The sequence below is a fragment of the Ascaphus truei genome, chromosome 11, assembly GCF_040206685.1.
Source record: "Ascaphus truei isolate aAscTru1 chromosome 11, aAscTru1.hap1, whole genome shotgun sequence".
NCBI lineage: Eukaryota > Metazoa > Chordata > Amphibia > Anura > Ascaphidae > Ascaphus > Ascaphus truei.
Genome location: NC_134493.1, coordinates 46,214,733 through 46,234,401, shown reverse-complemented (window position 1 = coordinate 46,234,401; position 19,669 = coordinate 46,214,733). Strand labels below are relative to the sequence as shown.

The 19,669-nt window shown below is 43.0% G+C and overlaps 1 protein-coding gene across 1 annotated transcript in view; it reads left to right on the top strand.

The window, feature by feature from the left end:
* IQCK (IQ motif containing K) overlaps positions 1–19,669 on the top strand; it is an 84,964-nt gene that overhangs the window by 32,080 nt on the left and 33,215 nt on the right. Inside the window, exons 5-7 of the mRNA XM_075566040.1 lie at positions 5,085–5,137; positions 5,548–5,625; positions 18,890–18,974. Coding sequence (XP_075422155.1) covers positions 5,085–5,137; positions 5,548–5,625; positions 18,890–18,974 — 216 coding nt within the window. The remainder of the gene's footprint in view (positions 1–5,084; positions 5,138–5,547; positions 5,626–18,889; positions 18,975–19,669) is intronic.

Below are 19,669 nucleotides of genomic sequence, written 5' to 3'. Positions count from 1 at the left end.
TTGGCCAGGACGTACACTGACATCACGGACACAACTACTCTACAGTGACACACATACTGCCACAGACTCCCACCCCTGAAGACTCACCATACCCCCTGAAACTGGCACCCAAGACTGTGAAGCCTAAACTGAGCCCTCAGCATAGCCTTTGTGACTCTCTCCCTGCGGACTCACCCTACCCCCCTGGGTTCACCCCTGCGGAGTCACCCACCGACCATGATAAGTCTTACCCACTTTCCAACCCTCTCTCTCCCTGCGCCATTTACTACCTCTCCACCTCCTCAATCATCACACACCTCACTTTCAAACCCTCTCTCCACCTCTCTACCTCCTTCAACATCACACACCATCAAAATAACCGCCTCTGCTGTCCACCCCCCCTCTTACCCGTCCATGCCACCGCTGTACACCCCTCACAAATCACGACCTCCACAGTGCAGACCCCACCGCACCTCCGCTCAGCAGGCCTGACAAATGGCCGACTACACCCCACCCCGGCTGCGCTCAGCAGTTCCACTAACAATCACCCTCTCGCCGGCACCGCTATATACAGCCGCTCCCCGCTCACTGTCTCAAAATGTCCGCCTTCCCGCCTGCTCCGCTACCACCCTCACCATCTCCGCTTTGCACCCCACCTTCCCGCCCGCTCCTCTATGTCCCCGCTTACCCCTACAAAATATGCCCGAGAACATCACGCTCACCGTCTCCGCTTTGCAGCCAATGCCCGACTAAACCCCACCGCGCCTCTGTCCCTGCGTGTGTGTGTGACACTGTGTGTGTGTGTGTCTCATGTGAGGTGCAAGGGGGGGGAGTGATGTGAGTTGGGGGACAGTGATGTGGGGGGCAGGGGGGGAGAGTGATGTGGGGGCTAGGGTGGGGGGTGGAGAGTGATGTGGGGGGCAGGGAGGGGAGACCGCAGCTGTGAAGGAGGGGGGGGCGGAGCTGTGAAGAGGGGGGGGGACGGAGCTGGGAAGGGGAACAGAGTTGTGAACGTGGGGGCCAGCCAGCTGTGAAGGAGGTTACATCCCGGGCAACGCCGGGTCTCTCGGCTAGTGCTACATAAAGGAAAAGTGATGGTCAGGTTTAGTGGTTTTACCACAGTTTGGAAGTTACAACAGCGTAACAGTTGTAGGAACACGCAGCAGTTGTAGGAACACGCAGCAGTTGTAGGAACACGCAGCAGTTGTAGGAACACGCAGCATTTTTAGGAACACGCAGCAGTGTATTTCTTCAGTATTTTAAAAATGTCAAAGTTCAGGATAAGGATACCAAATAGACACGGCTTGGTTTATAGATATTATCTGAGAGCAAACAATTCACATTGTGCAGAAGTTTCCTGTGTTTTTCCTGATGTCAGAATTGTACACTGGCTGTGCCAGAGGTACATGAATGTAGGTCAATTTAAGTGTCAGATTGTTCCTAACAACATCCAGCATTGCTGTTCAACTGATTATATCCGTTGGCTATGAACTAATGATCTTGAATATATTTGTTTATTTCATGATCACTCATGTCAAAGCTTAGTTTGCTCTATTTATTTTATTTTTATTTTTTTAATAATCTGTATATACAAAAACTATGATTTGTGTGAATATTCCCAATTGCAACACAGTGAACATTTGTTTATTTGGTCAACGCAGTATCATGGACTAAGGTGGAGTTTCACCGATTTCCATTAAAATCCAATGTTTTGTTCAGAACCTGCTCAGAGCTTCGAGTTGTTGGAGGTTCACATCCCTGACAGAGCATAATACCATGGTTGGGGGCAAGTTAAGGGACCGTGCCCAAGGAACGAATACTACAGTCATTTCAACGATTTGCTTGGGTTATAAGGCATGATGCCTTATAAGGATGCTTTACCCCAAGCTGCCTTAACTACAGTTTGCTCCCTTACTTCCCCTTCCTTGTTGCTAGTATGAAATCATCTGGAGGCACTCAGTCCTAATCATCATCTAAAGCTGGACCACCATGGGAGATTACAGAGCCAAATACCATTCTGACCTCTATTACTTCCATCTTGTCTCTACTGTTCATGATTTAGACTGAAGGTTAAGGGTGATGTGTGCCCATTCCAAAGCTTTTTTGATGAGCCCTTGTATTTCTTTCAGACTGCTCATACATTATACGATGAATACAGTGCTACTGTCCCCAATGGGAAGACCAGATACTATGTCATGCAGTAGCTGTTTGTATTTTTTAAACCATTGGTAGGCTGTATCACACGAGGTCTGTAAAAGGAGACATAGTCACAGCTTCACAAATCAGGTTTATTCTTTACTCAAAGCAGAAAAGTCAGTGGCCATATTTACTAAGCAGTAATAACCCTAAAGGCACCATTTAGCTTAAGGAAGCGATTCCAAACCTTTATTTGTTCTGTACCACCATAGCAACAGATTCATACTTAATCTATCACCAATTAATTTTTTCGTGATTCCACCCCCTCCTCACTTGCCCCCCATAATCCCCTTCTGTGCTGCTGTACCTGTCTCTGCTATCATGATTCCACCCTCCCCCTATGCCGCAGTACCTATCTCTGCCCCATGATCCTCTCTAATGCTGTTACCTCTCTCATCTTGTGTCCTCCTCTCTCTGTGTGGGTCAGGGTTCCGGCTAGCCACGAAGGTGTGAAGGGCCAGCCTCACTCCTCTCCCACATATTCAAGGTCAGCTCTGATTTGGAGGGAGCACAGGGTAGCCAGAGTCCCACAATGTGCAATTGCTCTGATGCAGAAGTTACTTAAGGCTGCGGCCACGTAGGGAGCGAGCACGCTCGTGCGCGGTGACGTCACGCGCTCTGGTCGGCCTGGCGATTTGTGGCTGGCTAGGTGCACGCGCAGGGGGGGGGCGCGGCCATGGTGTCACGGAGCTGGTTTGCCCTCATTGGGTGAGCCACTCACGTGATGCGCCAGCGAGCGCGCAAATCAAATTTGCTTGCTCTGCAAGCAGTTAAGCGCCATGCATGCACAGGCGCTCGCTCACGCTGGCCACACACATTGCAGCAATGTGTTTCATCGCGGCCAGCGCGAGCGGGAGCACCCACTCAGCGTCACCCGAGACGAGGCCTTGCGCTCTACATCTGTCCTCCCCCACTTCTTCTGCACGTCAGCAGATTGTGGCATTTGATCACAGCTCTGTTTGGGCTGTCGTCTATTGCCATGGTAACCTGATGCAATGGATGGCAACCCGAACAGAGCCCACAATCGTACCGGGCCACCATCAGACCAGACATGCAGGAGGAGAGGGGGAGGAATAGGTTGTGTACCCTCATCTGGTATGCATACCAAAAGGGTGGGAGCCATTGGCTTAACGTGTAGAAGTATTCAGGGGCCAGTCATTGCGGGTTAATATTTAAACAGTTATAGTGCTGATTGAGCACTTAGACTGTTCATGGATGATGGTGCTGTACAAATAAAGATATACATACATTCTATCGCTTGGCAAGTTTAATAAATAGCCACCATTGTCCCCTAACATAGCCCAGCGACAACACGGATATTAACAACCATGTATTTATTTAGGAGTGCATACATATAACTAAAGCAAAAGCTTCTTCAGAAGGATAGAGAGCCCGAATTGCAGAACCGGAAAGAGAACCAAATGAAAATCACAATATAGTGTAGTATGCCTGGTCAATATGGCGATCTTGTAAGCATGAGGACCATGCATTTACATGACCCATGTGGGATATAGGGCACATCAGTCAGGGTGTAAACTGTTGTTGTGATGATGATTTGGGTGATGATTATATCTCAGAAAAGAGGGAATAGGGACACAATAGTGCAGATCAGCCAGACTTTGTAGGGAAAAGACTATAATCGAATAGCTGTACACTCACAATGTTAAAAAATATATAAATTGCAGAACAAAGTTTAAAACAAGGGAGTAGATCAGGTCTATGGCTTAAAGAGAGGAGATCTTACCATCGCCAACAGTGAGTTCAGCATCTCCTGCGACCAACTTCAGTCACTTCTGTGTAAGTCCCTGCGGGTTAGCTTTATGATGTGTACTAAAATGCCTTGATACACTGTGTGTCATAACTTTTCTCTTAATATTCCCTACGTGTACAAGGAAACATACTCTTAAAGGTCTGGTAGTCCTTCCCACGTACTGTAACCCACAGGGACACTCCAAAAGATAGATAGCAAAGTTAGTTCTACAGTTGATATAATGTGCTGTATTAAAACACTCTCCAGAGACGTTGGGTTTTAATGCCAATTTTTCTGTTGTACTAAAGGTACTTGCTTTACATGTCTTTCAACTGTAAAATCCATTTGGTTTATCCAACAAGTAGTTAATAAACCTGTCTTTGACTCTAAAAGTGCTAGGTGCTAGTTTGTCCTTCAAATAGGGAGCCTTGCTAAATATAATTCTCGAATAATCAGGAATAAAATCTCTCAAAACTGGGTCAGTTTTTAAAATATGCCATTATCTATTGACTAACCTCTTAATTGTAAATGCTTCTCTATTATATTGGGTAATGAATGCAGTCTGATAATCTTTTAGAGGTTTTTTTTTTTTCTGGGTTAAAAGATCATCTCTTATTGGTTCTGCTCACTGCTTCGTGTATGACATTATTGTCATAATCGCTCTCAAAAAATATATTTTGTAAAAATGTCTGACTGCTGGAGATGACTTTATTGTCAGTGCAATCGTTTTTAATTCGACTTTAGTTGTCCAAACGGAATGTTATTAACCCACGGTGGGTGGTCACAGTTTGATTGTAGAATGTAATTATTGCCGTCATCTGGTCTAAAAAAAACGTTCTGGTATTTAAAAGGTTGTCCTCTACGTATAAAACCAAACCCCAAAACTCAATTTCATAGATCAATTTTTAATTACGATACTTGCAATTAAGATGAGCAATGAAATTATCCAAAATTGCAATACCTGTACTCCAAATGAACAGCACGTGGTCAATATATCTACGCCATAGGATCAGGTTCACACCGAATGGATGAACTAAATGTGGTCTTGTTCTAACATTCTTGGTATGTAACCTACTTTACATTCTCAACCAATCAAGCATAACAATGTCAATGATAACAAATAATATCAAAACAATCTTTCATATATTTTTTTTTCTAGAGGAAAAGAACTAAATTTATTGCCTGTGATTTCCTCACACAGTGGCTATACAAGTAAGTACAGTTTTCATGCTACATATAAGGCAAATAATACACGTCACAATATAGTACTACATGGCTATTTAAGTGGTGTCCCCCCGTGGGACCTTAATGGGACCTTAATGGGACCAACGTGCTAATTTCATACTAGTTTCTTATGTAGCTAAGTGCGATTTTTCACTCTGAAGTTGGCTTATAAGTTATGGTAATGTAAATATATGTGGTACTGATGTTATAAATTATTTGCAATATAATCATTTTCACGTCTTTAAATGTGTCTAAAGTTACATCACAATAAGCTTGTGGCCCTCCTACTTCTATAATGTTTTCTGATCTGGCGCCTTGGGAGAATTGGAGCCGGGTATGATACAGTACATGTCATTTGATTCCGCCTCTTGTTTCGTGTCTTTTATTATCCGTTCCAGTCTAAATCCAAAAAGAAAGGATCACCAGTTTACAGGCTTCTTTGAGATTCCATTTGTCCAAGAGTGGCTGAAGGATCAGTAAGTATTGTTAACACAATACGACACTATAATATTTGTAACTATGCATCGTAGTGGATAAAGTGTAAGAAAAGACAAAATGAGTGACGCTGACTTATCACCTTAGGCCCCTTTTTACTAAATGGTGCTGTGCCACAAGACACCTTAAAGGCAAATAACTAGAATGAGCCATGAGGTATCCTACAGTACTTGAAGGGATCCTATGAAGTAGCACTGCTTACTAAAAATGGCCCTTAGTGCAGGGGTTCTCAACCAATCAAAAAAAGACCCTCCAGCTGGTCAGGTTTTAAGGATAGCCCAGCTTCAGCACAGGTGGTGCAGTCTTCGACTGAGCCTCTGATTGAGCCACTTGTGCTGAAGCAGGGATATCCTTAAAAGCTGACCTGTTGGGGGGTCTTGAGGACTGGAGTTGAACACCCCTGCTGTAGTGTATATGCAAATTCTAATTTGTTTTGGGCTAATGAAGAGAATGAAAATACCAAATAAAAATTGACAGTATCTTTACTATTTTTAACATTTTTGAGGGGGTTATTAGTTTACATTTATAGTTTAAAAAAAGAGTGTTTTATTCCACAAAAAGTAGAGGTCTCAAGAGCTGAACCACAGTAATTTCAAGTCTGGCGGCCCCCTGCTCCTGATGTACTTACCGGAGAACGTGCCCTATGGAGGTTTAAATCCCCTGCGTGATGCGGGCCAGTGAGGGTAGTGTGGCTTCCTACTGGCACCTTCCCCATTAATTATCTAAAACATTAGATAAAAACATTCTGCGGACCATGCAATGCTGATGCTTTACATTGGCTGCTGTCCAAACATCCTGCAGTGTTAAAGAAACTGCAAGTGAACATTTAACTTCTGACCCATAGACCGGTTTCAACACATCCACCAAACTCCTTTTAAACTTTTGCATACAAATACACTTTATAGGCAGACTACATCCGATACGTGAACACAATTGTATGTGTACATTTGAAAAAACATGCCAAAGAAGATATAATTGATATTTGTATGCATATTTATGTATATCTTTATTTATGTAGCGCCACTTATGTACATAGCGCTTCACAGCAGTAATACACAACATAATCATATAACACATAATGGGAATAAGTGCTTGAGACATAAAAGTAACATTAGGAAAAAGGAGTCCCTGCCCCGAAGAGCTTACAATCGAAGTGGTGCGTAGGAAGAACGTACAGAGACAGTAGGTGGGTGTTCTGGTAAGTGCGTCTGCAAGTGGCCAAGGTCGATGTATGAGGTGTATAGTATCAGCCACGGAGCTACCCATGTGCTTCGTTAGAGAGGTATGTTTTAAGATGAGTCTTAAAGGTGGCAAGAAGAGGTTTTTAATTCCCTTAGCTCGCATCCTGTAAATACAAATGTAATTATAATGTACACCAGGGGTGGCCAACTCCATTCCCCCAGTCATTGCTGAGCCACTGATTGAGCTACCTGTGCTGAAGCAGGGTTAGCCTGAGAAACTGACCTGTTGGTGGCCCTTGAGGACTGGAGTTAGCCACCCCTGATGTAGACCTTTTATGTTTATAGGATGTGTTAGAACTTACAAGTCAACCATTTCTTTCTTGAATCCGTTTGAATGTAATACAGTACTATGAAAGTCTATAGACCTACATGATCTGCGTATTTAGCTGAAAATAGAGTAGACATTGTTGCCAATTTCCCGGACCCGATGCTCCTGGAAGTAATATACAGTTATTCTGAGTCATACGTTTTGTATTACTGTACAGAAGAAACCGTGGGGATATTATTGTATTTCTTTTTGTATTGCTATATCAACAGACATCTGAGCAAAGGGAAAGACGTGGTAATTCAAACCATAATAACAACGATTGCATTATACAGAATACATATCCTTTGTAACTGGTATCTGTAACATTTGTATGTATTAAATGTACTGTATGAGTATCTGGTAGAGGTATACAACAAACGTGGGATAAACCTGTATGGCTGTCTTTATAAGCTGAACCTTTTTGTGAACACACAATAGCTGTGATGACTCATCAGTGATATGGTTTTATGTGGTGGACACTTGGCACTGGGTCCTTTTTGTTATATTGGATTGTTTCTTACTTTTCTAACTACATTTTTGTTCTTCTGCAAACGTTAACTTTTATAAACCCATTGAAGTGAAAGATCGTAACATGTTTGCACATCTACCGCCACCTGTGGGTGTCCCCACACTGTTTTTGGCCATAGTTACTACGTGTTGCTATGCCATAATATAGGAGAAAAAAAGACAGAGCACGACTCATAGTGTATCAAACAAATTAAAAGTGCTAAATTGCGAGCGGGTAACTATTGCACATACAAGCTATTACTATCATACAGGCATTACATGTCAGGTACATGTTACCCCTTTGGACAATGCGTCTCAGGAAATCAGCAACTCCAAGCGTCCGCTGCGGTTCTGTGCTGAATCGCCGAAGAGGGATCCTCACGAGGCGTCGGTGTGGATCCTGGGTCCAATGTAGGTAGCCTCTGGTAATAGTCCGTTGGTAAGGGGCATGCAAAGTGGAACTTGCACAGTATTGCAAGGAACTCCCAACACTGGTTTTGTTTTTATACTGGACTATCCACTTAATCTCTTATCTGGTAACAACTTGCAACAGTCCTTCTTATAACCAAATCAGTAAATCACTGGTTACACTCAATTTCTTGTGAGCACTGCAATTTTGTAATATGCTTCAATTATTATTATTTGCTGAAAGTGATGTGTGAATATAGATTAAGATTCCCATTTGTTTGCCAGGAGCAGTTCTTTGGTGTATGTTTAATGTTAAATAGACTTGTCATTGCACAGCTCTAGAACAAATATATTCATTAGGAACGGCAATGCATCAGCGCTGTAATATTAATCGCATTAATTAATGTAACATGCACTGCGTTTTTCAGTGCACCTTTTGTATCTAAACCTTAATTGCCAACATCCCCTTTTCATTATGGGCCGTGCCACAAACATATATGAGAAACGTTTGCGTAATAAAAGGCTGCATATTTGCAGTTTGTGTATTTTCAATACAGTATCCTTGTCTTAAAACAACAGATTTTTGGCATGTGTGAATGACGCACTCATACACAGGTTATCCGCCAAACATCGTAAGAATAGAGAGCCACACATTATTTTGTCATCCTACCTGCTGAACCCTTATTTAGATTTTGATTGAGACACCTGTGCTGAAGCTGGGACTGATTGAGCCACCTGTGCTGAAGCAGGGATGTATTGAGCCACCTGTGCTGAAGCAGGGACTGATTGAGCCACCTGTGCTGAAGCTGGGACTGATTGAGACACCTGTGCTGAAGCTGGGACTGATTGAGCCACCTGTGCTGAAGCAGGGATGTATTGAGCCACCTGTGCTGAAGCAGGGACTGATTGAGCCACCTGTGCTGAAGCTGGGACTGATTGAGCCACCTGTGCTGAAGCTGGGACTGATTGAGCCTCCTGTGCTGAAGCAGGGATATCCTGAAAACCTGACCTGTTGGGGAGGAGGCTTGAGGACCGGAGTTGAGCACCCTTGATCTTGTTCATCCGGTGAAGACAATAGAGGAGGTTTTAAATGGTACAATATGTTCTTGTCAGATCAAAATTGCTGGAAAATGTATTAGCCCCTATTAAATTAGTCTGTGATGTCCTGAATTATAAGATTGCAAATAATGAGAAAGAAACGTAAAATTAAAAAGGGTCGATCATCCATGACGGATGTGTAACAAAGGGATCAGGTTACGCTAAAAAAAAATCTATTTATTTTATAATCGGGGTATAAGGTTTGGAAAATTGATTGGATAAACTTAGGTCAAAGGCCTATGCTGTTTTAATACTTTATGAATATTGTTATATCAGAATAAAGAGCATTAAAGCGTACCACATATTACTTTTGACAGCCATAAATAATAATACCATACATTTTTTGATAATAGTATCACTGGCGTGTCACCCCAATTTTCCTGTGGCTACACACTTTCTCTAGGGGTCTTTATACAGGACACTCCCCTATAATAACAAAAAAAAAAGAAAAGGCGAATGGAAGACTGCTGCTTCTCGCCCGTTGTGACTATTTATTGCAAACCAAGCTCCGGAGCCAAACTGTGCTCATTTCTTTATATCTCCGGGGACCCCCTGGCTGGCGACATACTTCTAGTTTTAGTTAAGGATGTTACTTCCTGGAAATTTAAACGGTCGTCCAATAGGAAGCCGCCATGTCATCCCCCCGAATGACGTTGCTATTGGCTGGCAGGACCCACAAGATTTAATGCAGATTTTGGTGAGATAATATTGTCAAATGAACGGGAAAGTATTTTAGGAACCTTAAATACTGCGGTGTGTCTCCAAAGGTGAGAAACTTGCTACTAATATAGAGTAAAGATAAGGTGCAAATGGGAGTTTTGGCTTTATAGCCTTTTCCTGTACACAAAAGGGTCCAAAATACGCTGCAACCTGATAACTATTTTAGATTGTGGGATATATTAAGATACGGTATACAAGACTAAAGCCGTAATCCGCGGTGATCGCCATTTTTTTACTTTAGGAGATTTCTTCTTTACGTTTACAACGTTTTTCGATTGAAATTCTGTTCAGGAGCTATAAGCATTTGAAATATTAAATGTCTGGAAGGTTAAAAAGGAGTCGTCCCCCCGCCCCCCTTAGCCCATTGCAGCCTAAAGGATTCTGTGGTAACCACAGATGTTAGAGAGTATTCAAAATGCCGATTTTTAACACACACAAAAAAATAGATCTATTTAATTTTTTTAAAGCGCAGGATATCCTCAGACAGAAAGATACTGACATTAATAGGAGTTAAAGGCATTTCTGCAGGGGATTGCTGCTTTAAGTGTTCTGTACGTCTCAGCTCCAGTTCCTCTTGGTGTGTTACAGCTGTCTCCTGCCATGAAGGACAGATTCCCTTCTCCCCTCGTTCCGTTTGATGGGTTATTGCTTGCACGTACAATCTATTTTTATATGACCTGCAGCCAGTCGCATATTTTACAGAAGACAGAAATGGAGCTGGCATAGCTTCTGTTCCTCAATGGAGGTCTGGAAAAGTGACCAGTACAGTATATCCCCACGACGAGTTACCATTACCTTTATAGGTTAACCCAGGGGTGGCCAACTCCAGTCCTCAAGGGGCCACTAACAGGTCAGGTTTTCAGGATATCCCTGATTCCGCACAGGTGGCTCAATCAGTCCCAGCGTCTGCACAGGTGGCTCAATCAGTCCCTGCTTCAGCATAGGCGGCTCCATCAGTCCCTACGTCAACACAGGTGGTTCAATCAGTACCTGCTTCAGCACAGGTGGCTCAATCAGAGACTCAGCCTTTGACTGAGCCTCTGATTGAGCCACCTGTGCGGAAGCAGGGATATCCTTAAAACCTGACCTGTTGGTGGCCCTTGTTGACTGGAGTTGGCCACTTCTGAGTTAGCCGCTTCGGTGCTAGGGGGCCTGAAACTAATTGGGGCCAAACTCCTCTTGCATAATTTTCTCCCTGCGTTATTTCCTGCATGCGAGCCACACATTATCCAGAAATCATAATAATGATTATGCCGTTCGAGTTATTCTTGCATTGTATCTATTTATAATCTCACGCAGCTTTCTGTTTTGTTTTTAATACGGAGGAGATTATTATGACATTGTTTTGATCAGCGTCTCACACATTGCGAAACCTCATCTCTATAAGCAGCAAAAAGGGCCTAGATTGAACACAGTGTGAACAATGTAGAGAACGACTTCAAATGAAGTGCTATATTCATATATTCTATCACATGCTGAGACCATGTCCGACTTTAATGTCCGGCTGTACGAGTTCCCTTGAGGCAGAAATATTCTAATTGTAGTCAAGCCGTAACTGTTTAATCATCATAGCAGCGTGATTTCTCGCTCTTTTTAAAAAATGTTCCCCGTGGATTAAAAGCAATTGATACAGTAATAATGCGTCACAAGATGAGGTTCTCCAAAAACCACTGATGGGACACTCACACTCTATTTTTCCGTGTTGATTTACGTCTTTTGTAGTCACTGGATTTGTTAGTTGAACGCACTGCAATTTACAATTTCAGACGTAGTTTTAAAGAGACAATCCAAGCGGCATTTAACATTTACATTTTTTTTAAATTTTGTTTTAATATATGCAGCCTTCGATTACCTTTGTTGAAAACTAATTACCTAAGCTGCCGATCGATTAGTTCTCCCGTGATCGATCAGCAAGGATTCTACTTCCAGGGTTCACTAAATGGCTGCCTTTCCGTTGCCATCAATCCTTCAGTCAGTGTAATTTAACAGCTACAATGTATTCTTATATTACTAAAGTAACATTATCTATTGTTACAGTTTTACAGTTTGCAGCTCAAACTGCTGGGAACATTGGCAACAAATTATCACAAACAGGAAAGTGTTGCAAAGACCTAGCACTGCTGGGGAGGTGGACTAAAACCAGGGGATTATCTCCGTGGACCCCCTACTGTGACGGTAACTTTGTGACAGGCTATTAATAATACACACCAAAAATATAACTGGGTTGAACTGAACGAGGCTTAGATATGATAACATATAATTTATTCCTTGAAAAAGGTGAACACACGAGATTATACAAATAACAGACAAAATATGCACTTACTTAAAGGTTAGGACAAGAAAGCCATCAGTATACAGGATGGGCCATTTCTTCCATAATCCAGGTTCAGATGTGGACATCACAACAATGCATGAAGAACATGAAGACAATTGAGTAAGGGATGATACTGGGTTAAATACCATTTCCAACCCATCTCTTAACCCTAGGCGCCGAGTTGGCTAGAAAAATCTCTTTGAAGTAGATTTTGGCTTCCCTTGTAAGTGTGAAGTACCACACTTAAAAACACTCAGCTCCTTTGTTCCTGAGGGATACAGAAAGAAAGGGGGAGCACAGGTAGAGGAATGGTATAGTGATATGTATAACCTCTAATAAATGATGGTGAGGGTAATAAAAATGGAAACACACTTACACGGCCTTGTGTAAATGCTATCCCATCAAGGTTTCTTTGTGGTCTTCTTTTTTCTGCTATGGTGGTTTTCTTTCTTCTCAGATCCAGGTATATTCTTAGGTTCGCCGACGACTTTCCATTCAGACATCGCCCTCGAGGCAAACAGATATATAAACAAAGTTAAAGAGAGAGTACAAATAATGGTATTGGGTGTCAGGCTATGATGTAAAATAAAGCAGCAATCAACTGCAGTCACTCACACGGACAGGTGTGAGTGCAACCTATGGGGGAGGTATCTTTTCTTTTTTTTTTTTCCTTTCACATGAAGGGTGACCGTGTTCAGTGTCTTATAAACACATGCAGATGGTGGGTGATAAATAATAAAAATAATAAATATAAAAATGATACTCACACGGCCTTGTGTGAGTAAACACACATAAAGGTATCTTTTTAAGAAACTTCTTTTAACTCCAATGTTGGCTTCCAAGTATAGGGAGAGTGACAGGACGCTCCTCCCCTTTAGTAATGAGACGCAAATGAGTCTCAAATGCAGAGTACCAGTCCTTTATTAAGCATAAAAAAATACTGAAATAAAACAAAAATGATAAAAAACGAATAAAAGAATAAAGACAGTCTTAAGGATGAGTTGTTGTAGGGCGCGTGGCATGCAGCTAACTGCCTCCGCGTCTGGATATGGTGCTGCGTTCCTGGTGTCCTACTCCTCGACGGTGGCTGTGAGTGTCCAAAATTGCTAACAAGAAAGAGCAACGCGTTTCGCCCCTTTGTGGGCTTCCCCAGGCTCCGTAGAGTTAGCTGCGTGCAACGCGCCCTACGACAACTCATCCTTAAGACTGGCTTTATTCTTTTATTCGTTTTTTATCTTTTTTGTTTTATTTCATTATTTTTTTTTTTTATGCTTAATAAAGGACTGGTACTCTGCATTTGAGATGTAGAAAATAGCTGAAGCGCTCAAATGCAGGTATATTAACCCAAAATAAGCCAAACCACTAAACCAGGGTACTAATAAATAACATAGTACCTAATGTGTAATAGTATGGGTACTATCCTCCTGAAGATAGGTGGTAGATGGTACAAGCCCACTCACCATCAGTCTCATTGGCAGGTTCCCCTGGAAAATATGCAAATACTCACATCCTGGTAGGGTAGGTAGGCAGGCAGGCTGTGCAGCTACTAAATGCAATACAGGGAAAAAGGAGACCAAAAGCGCACCAGCACAAACGGAGCAGGAAGGACCCAAAACGAAAAATAATTAAAAGGGCACTTTAATGTGACAAAAGACCCATCCAACGCGTTTCGAACGTCACAGCGTTCTTTTTCAAGGAAAAAGAACGCTGTGACGTTCGAAACGCGTTGGATGGGTCTTTTGTCACATTAAAGTGCCCTTTTTTATTTTTCGTTTTGGGTCCTTCCTGCTCCGTTTGTGCTGGTGCGCTTTTGGTCTCCTTTTTCCCTGTACTCTGCAATTGAGACTGTACTTCGTCTCATTACTAAAGGGGAGGAGCGTCCTGCCACTCTCCCTATACTTGGAAGCCAACATTGGAGTTAAAAGAAGTTTCTTAAAAAGATACCTTTATGTGTGCTTACTCACACAAGGCCGTGTGAGTATCATTTTTATATTTATTATTTATCACCCACCATCTGCATGTGTTTATAAGACACTGAACACGGTCACTCTCCATGTGAAAGGGAAAAAAAAAGAAAAGATACCTCCCCCATAGGTTGCACTCACACCTGTCCGTGTGAGTGACTGCAGTTGATTGTTGCTTTATTTTACATCATAGCCTGACACCCAATACCATTATTTGTACTCTCTCTTAAACTTTGTTCATATATCTGTTTGCCTCGAGGGCAACGTCTGAATGGAAAGTCGTCGGCGAACCTAAGAATATACCTGGATCTGAGAAGAAAGAAAACCACCATAGCAGAAAAAAGAAGACCACAAAGAAACCTTGATGGGATAGCATTTACACAAGGCCGTTTAAGTGTGTTTCCATTTTTATTACCCCCACCATAATTTATTAGAGGTTATACATATCACTATACCATTCCTCTACCTGTGATCCCCCTTTCTTTCTGTATCCCTGTACCAACAAGGATCCTGGATAGATCCTATTGGGGTCAGAGCCATAGGGTGACGACGACATTGAGGGGATCCTTGTATAACAATTTCAAGGTTGTAAACTACTTATTGCATTTACCCCGTTTAATATACACTTCAGAGGAAGCGCCTGGGTTTTTCCCTGTTCCTTTGTTCCTGACCCTAGTATAAACAATCAGGGCAGTTAACTTTTGATCACCGGGCTATGCTAAATCTTCAGGATGCTCTTCCTGCCCTATTAGCATAGCAGATGGAGTCTGCATTTTCAGAGCAGATCCAAAATCCCATATACACTTTAATATCTTCACATATTAATAAGTTCCGTTCTGGTGGGTCGAAATCTGCCAGTTATTAAAGCCTGCAGTGACCCTACATATTGGCCAAATTTCAACTCTCTGCGACCTCCAGAACCGGAGATACAGAAATGCACTTTAACACATTTTTTAAATACAGGATTCTTCCCTTTAAAAAATGAATCTCTGCTTTTCACTCTTTCCCCATTGAAATCAACGGGGTCCGCCGCTATAGCGTTGAATGGCGGGCTCCGCCGTTGCCGTCAATGGGGTTTCCCGCCATAGGCTTTCAATGGAGAAACTGCCGTCATTGAAGTCTATGGGAAAATCCAACAAACTTTACATTCATCCATACTTCGTCTGGTTGTTCAGAGAGGGCTGGGGAGGGTCATACATTAAAGCCGGAACCTTGGTTACATGCCACCCAAATCCCATCCCTCTGGTCATTCCAGAACCGGAGATATTGACTTACATTTTTCATCATGTTTCACTTAGTCGTTTTTACGCCACGCGGCTTTTCCCCATTGGAATCAATGGCCGGCTCCGCCATAGACAATGCATGGCGCACGCCGCCATTAGATTCAATGGGACTTCAGCTCCGCCATTGAAGTCAATGGCGCGACACTCCTCCGCTCGACCCCTTACGTGGATCTCTCATTCCTGGACCCGGTGTGGATCGTGTGTGGGGGTTCCTAGGAGCTCGAGGCAAAAATAACTTTATTCCCAGGGGCCCTAGAACCTAAGATTCCCACGCCAATTGTCTTTGAACTTGACCGAAGTGATTAAACTCTTTTCAAAGACATTGTATCCGCTTTTGCGGTCTGCGGTTTGGATGGCTGCCAACCTGTTCCTCGAGGCCGGCGTTGAGGAATCTACATTGAAGTCAATGAGCCCACTGACTTACAATGGGAAACCGCCGCTCCTCTTCTTGGACGCCACCTGCTGGTCGTCGCTGGAAAACAGGTCCAAAACCGCTACTTCTGCCATTAGAACGCATGGACGCTCAATGGCGACCTATGGACGGCTGCAAAATGGAGTCTGAAAAGGCAGGTAAAGGGAACAAAGGGCTATAATCACTAAATTAACATTAACCCCTTCCCTCCCGCATCAACCCTAGTGTATGTGTGAGTGCAAACACCAGGATAACACAATATAGTTATACAGGGGAATAAATATTTGGATACTGAAGCAAGGCAAAAAACACATTATTGGACCTCAGTCCAGTTAACCCCTTGCTTCCCAGGTGAGAGTAGAGGGTGGCCAAATGGGGTGTAACCCCTTTAATCCCGGGCCAAACCCCCTCTATCATGACACCTACGTTAAAAAAAAAAGCAAAACAAATCACCCGCTTGAATTGCCTTTTTAAATGATGAGTGTCAAGTTAATTTAGTCTATCACAACTTCTTTGCAACATTGGATTTCCAGATTGTTGGGTGTTGAAATAGACAATGCTACAGAATACTATTTCAAGTGATACTATAGCAGCAGTACTTTATTTTTTATTTGGTGGGGGGTATTTTATTTTTACTTGAACCGGGTATGGGGTCTCCCTGAGCTGATCCGCTGTGCCCTCTGAGGATCCCCCAGTTCCCAGGATACAATTAGTTTTGTCCACCGAGCAAGAATCCCAATATGGTGGCAGGGTCAGACAGCCTCCAGGCGGCCAATAGATGACTGCCATGTCATCTACAGGTGACGTGGCCACTTTCTATCGTTGACCACACACATTTTGTCACACACTGACAAAAAAAAACGTAAGTATTCGGGAACTGTGTGGAAGGGGCTGCTGAATTGGAAGACCAGGGATGGCACATTTAGATAAAAATTAAAAAAAACAGGGAATGCTGTGTTCAGGGGAAAGTGTATCTTTAATATGCTTTCAGGGTAGGGTCTTTAATATGCCATTATAACTGGCATACCACATGCCTTGATGTTATTTTCATTATCCTATTTGGACTGCTTGTCTGAAATAAATATTGAGTAATAACTCAGCAGGAGTTGGATGATAGTAGCATCGTTAAATTGGGTCGACAGTTGATAAATAGCTGATGTCGTGTGGATGTCCCCAACCAGCAAAACTATTTATTCAAATCAGGACGATAAATAATTCACGGAGTCAAGAAATGTAAATCCCTCCAACGATTGTTTGTGACTATCACAAATGAAATAAGATGTTGGAAATAATTGAGGATGTTTCAAACTTTATTTATTTATTTTAGATCCCAGCTGCTGATGTATTTTCTGCTGTATTTCACACCTTTAACTATCAATCTGGCCAATCTGTTTGACAGATAATGATTGTTAACTGTGGAATTGATATGTTTTATTCAAAGCCCACAGTGCTGTGACTAACACTGTGTTATCAAATCACCCCAGCGGAGCAATGTGCCACAGGCATATCTGGCAGTAAAAGGTTCATTGGCAGACAATGACACTAGCCCGTGATTGACTAACTCAGGGGTGCTCATCTCCAGTCCTCAAGACCCTTCCACCCCCCCCCCCATGGGTCAGGTTTTCAGGGTATCCCAGCTTCAGCACAGGTGGCTTGATCAGAGGCTGAGTCGAAGACTAAGGGCTGGGACCCGCTGCACCCGGCGGCGCGGGCGGCCACACGAGCGTTCCCCACCAGCAGGGGAATCCTCCCGAGCCGGTCCCGGTCCCCCCTGGCTGCACAACTCACTATACGCTGTGACGCGTCAGCCGCTAGGGGATTCAAGAGAATTGTGATCCCTAGCGTTGACGTATCACGTGGTGTGGCTGTGAGCCAATGAGGAGGGGAGGCTTCGGGAGGAGGAGAGGCTTCGGGGAGCGGGGAGGAGTGTGGAGGGACAGCAGCGTGAGTGCCTGTCTGTGTGTGTGTATGTGTGTGCCTGAGTGCCTGCCTGCCTGTGTGTGTGTGTGTGTGTGTGCATGAGTGCCTGTCTGTGTGTGTGTCTGAGTGCCTATCTGTGTTTGTGTATGTGTGTGCCTGAGTGCGAGTGCCTGCGTGTGTGTGTTTGTATATGTGTGTGCCTGAGTGCGTGTGTGTGTGTGTGTGTTACACATACCAATATATACGGATGCTGTTAATATTTGTAAAGAAATAGATGATTCCGAAGGGCTCAAACAGAAGATCATGAGCTTGGATGTCAGGACGGGGTAGCCGGTCCCTCTGCTTAAACCACGCCCCCTCCCTCCCACTCCAGCCCCGGCTCCCGCTCCCTACAGACCGCATATCGCGGTCTGTGTATGTCAGCGCCCCGCCTGTCTGCAGTGCGGGCGCGCTGACTGAGGGAGCAGGGCCTTAGCCTAAGCCTCTGATTGAGCCACCTATGCTGAAGCAGAGACTGATCGAGCCACCTGTGCTGAAACAGGGACTGATTGAGCCACTTATGCTAAGCAGGGACTGATTGACTCACCTGTGCTGAAGCAGGGATATCCAGAAAACCTGACCTGTTGGGGAGGGGGAGGGGGGGCTTGAGGACTGGAGTTGAGCACCCCTGAACTAACTGATATGTGAGGATGCAATCTTGAGACAACTTAGTTCCCATGTAATCTATGTACTAAACTAAAGTTTCTTATTGGCCTGAAGCATTGTGCGCTTCCATTTATTATTTTTATATATATTATATATTTTCTTTAACTGTGCACGCAATGTCTTGTATATAATGTATACCCTGTTCATTTATGTAACTGTATTTGTAACCATGTATTATTTGTTTTACTCTGTGCCCAGGACATACTTGAAAACGAGAGGTAACTCTCAATGTATTACTTCCTGGTAAAATATTTTATAAATAAATAAAATAAATAAATAAATTTATAGGGGAAAAAATAACACAATGAGAGTCATTATACTTTTCTCGGTTAGAAATAACTAATAGTGATTATTTTCACCTTGTAGTCCAAGACCGCGCATGCCTCTATCCCTACTGCTGTCGGAAGTGGAGGCAGCCATAACTATTCAGTCGTTCTGGAGAGCCTATCGGGTAAGGAACCTTTTAAAACAATTTGGGGTTTTAATATTGACTGCGGCTGTAAATCTGATGAGGCAACAAAGTGAATATAGGTCTGTTTCTACTTTAATATCCAATGAAATCCATCGGCCGGTCCAATAATAACGAAATATATACTGCGTGACAAGTATTGTGTTCCACATTATGTTCACTTTACTGCACATAATACAGTTATGAATCCATAGTGCTTTCAAAATAGACAGGAAATATAAATACTTTTTTAAAAATGTATTTATTAGTCTATAGACTACATATAACATATCTGTAAAACTATTCCCAGGGGGTTTCACTGGTGTGCCAAATTTAACATCGGAAAGGTAAAATTATAAGATCAGTAAACAATATCTTCTGCTCCAAATGCATTCCGTGTAAACATTTTCTCCAATTCCCAGGATTTTTCTTGTTTATAATTAAGTTGACACTAATGCCTCCCCTGACAATAATTAACAGTGACACTACCACTGCAGGCCTCCGCATTGCTGAATACTGCAAAGCCAATCATTGTCAACTACAGTAGGTTATGTCTTAACAACACAAGGTTGCTATATTCTCTTCACAGTACAATAGTTCTAAAGTGAATAGTCTTTGGGTTTCCATTTTAACTCCTCTACTGCTGGAACCTTTACTAAAAGTAGCTGCAGCCATCTTCAGATTTAGGACAGAAGTCA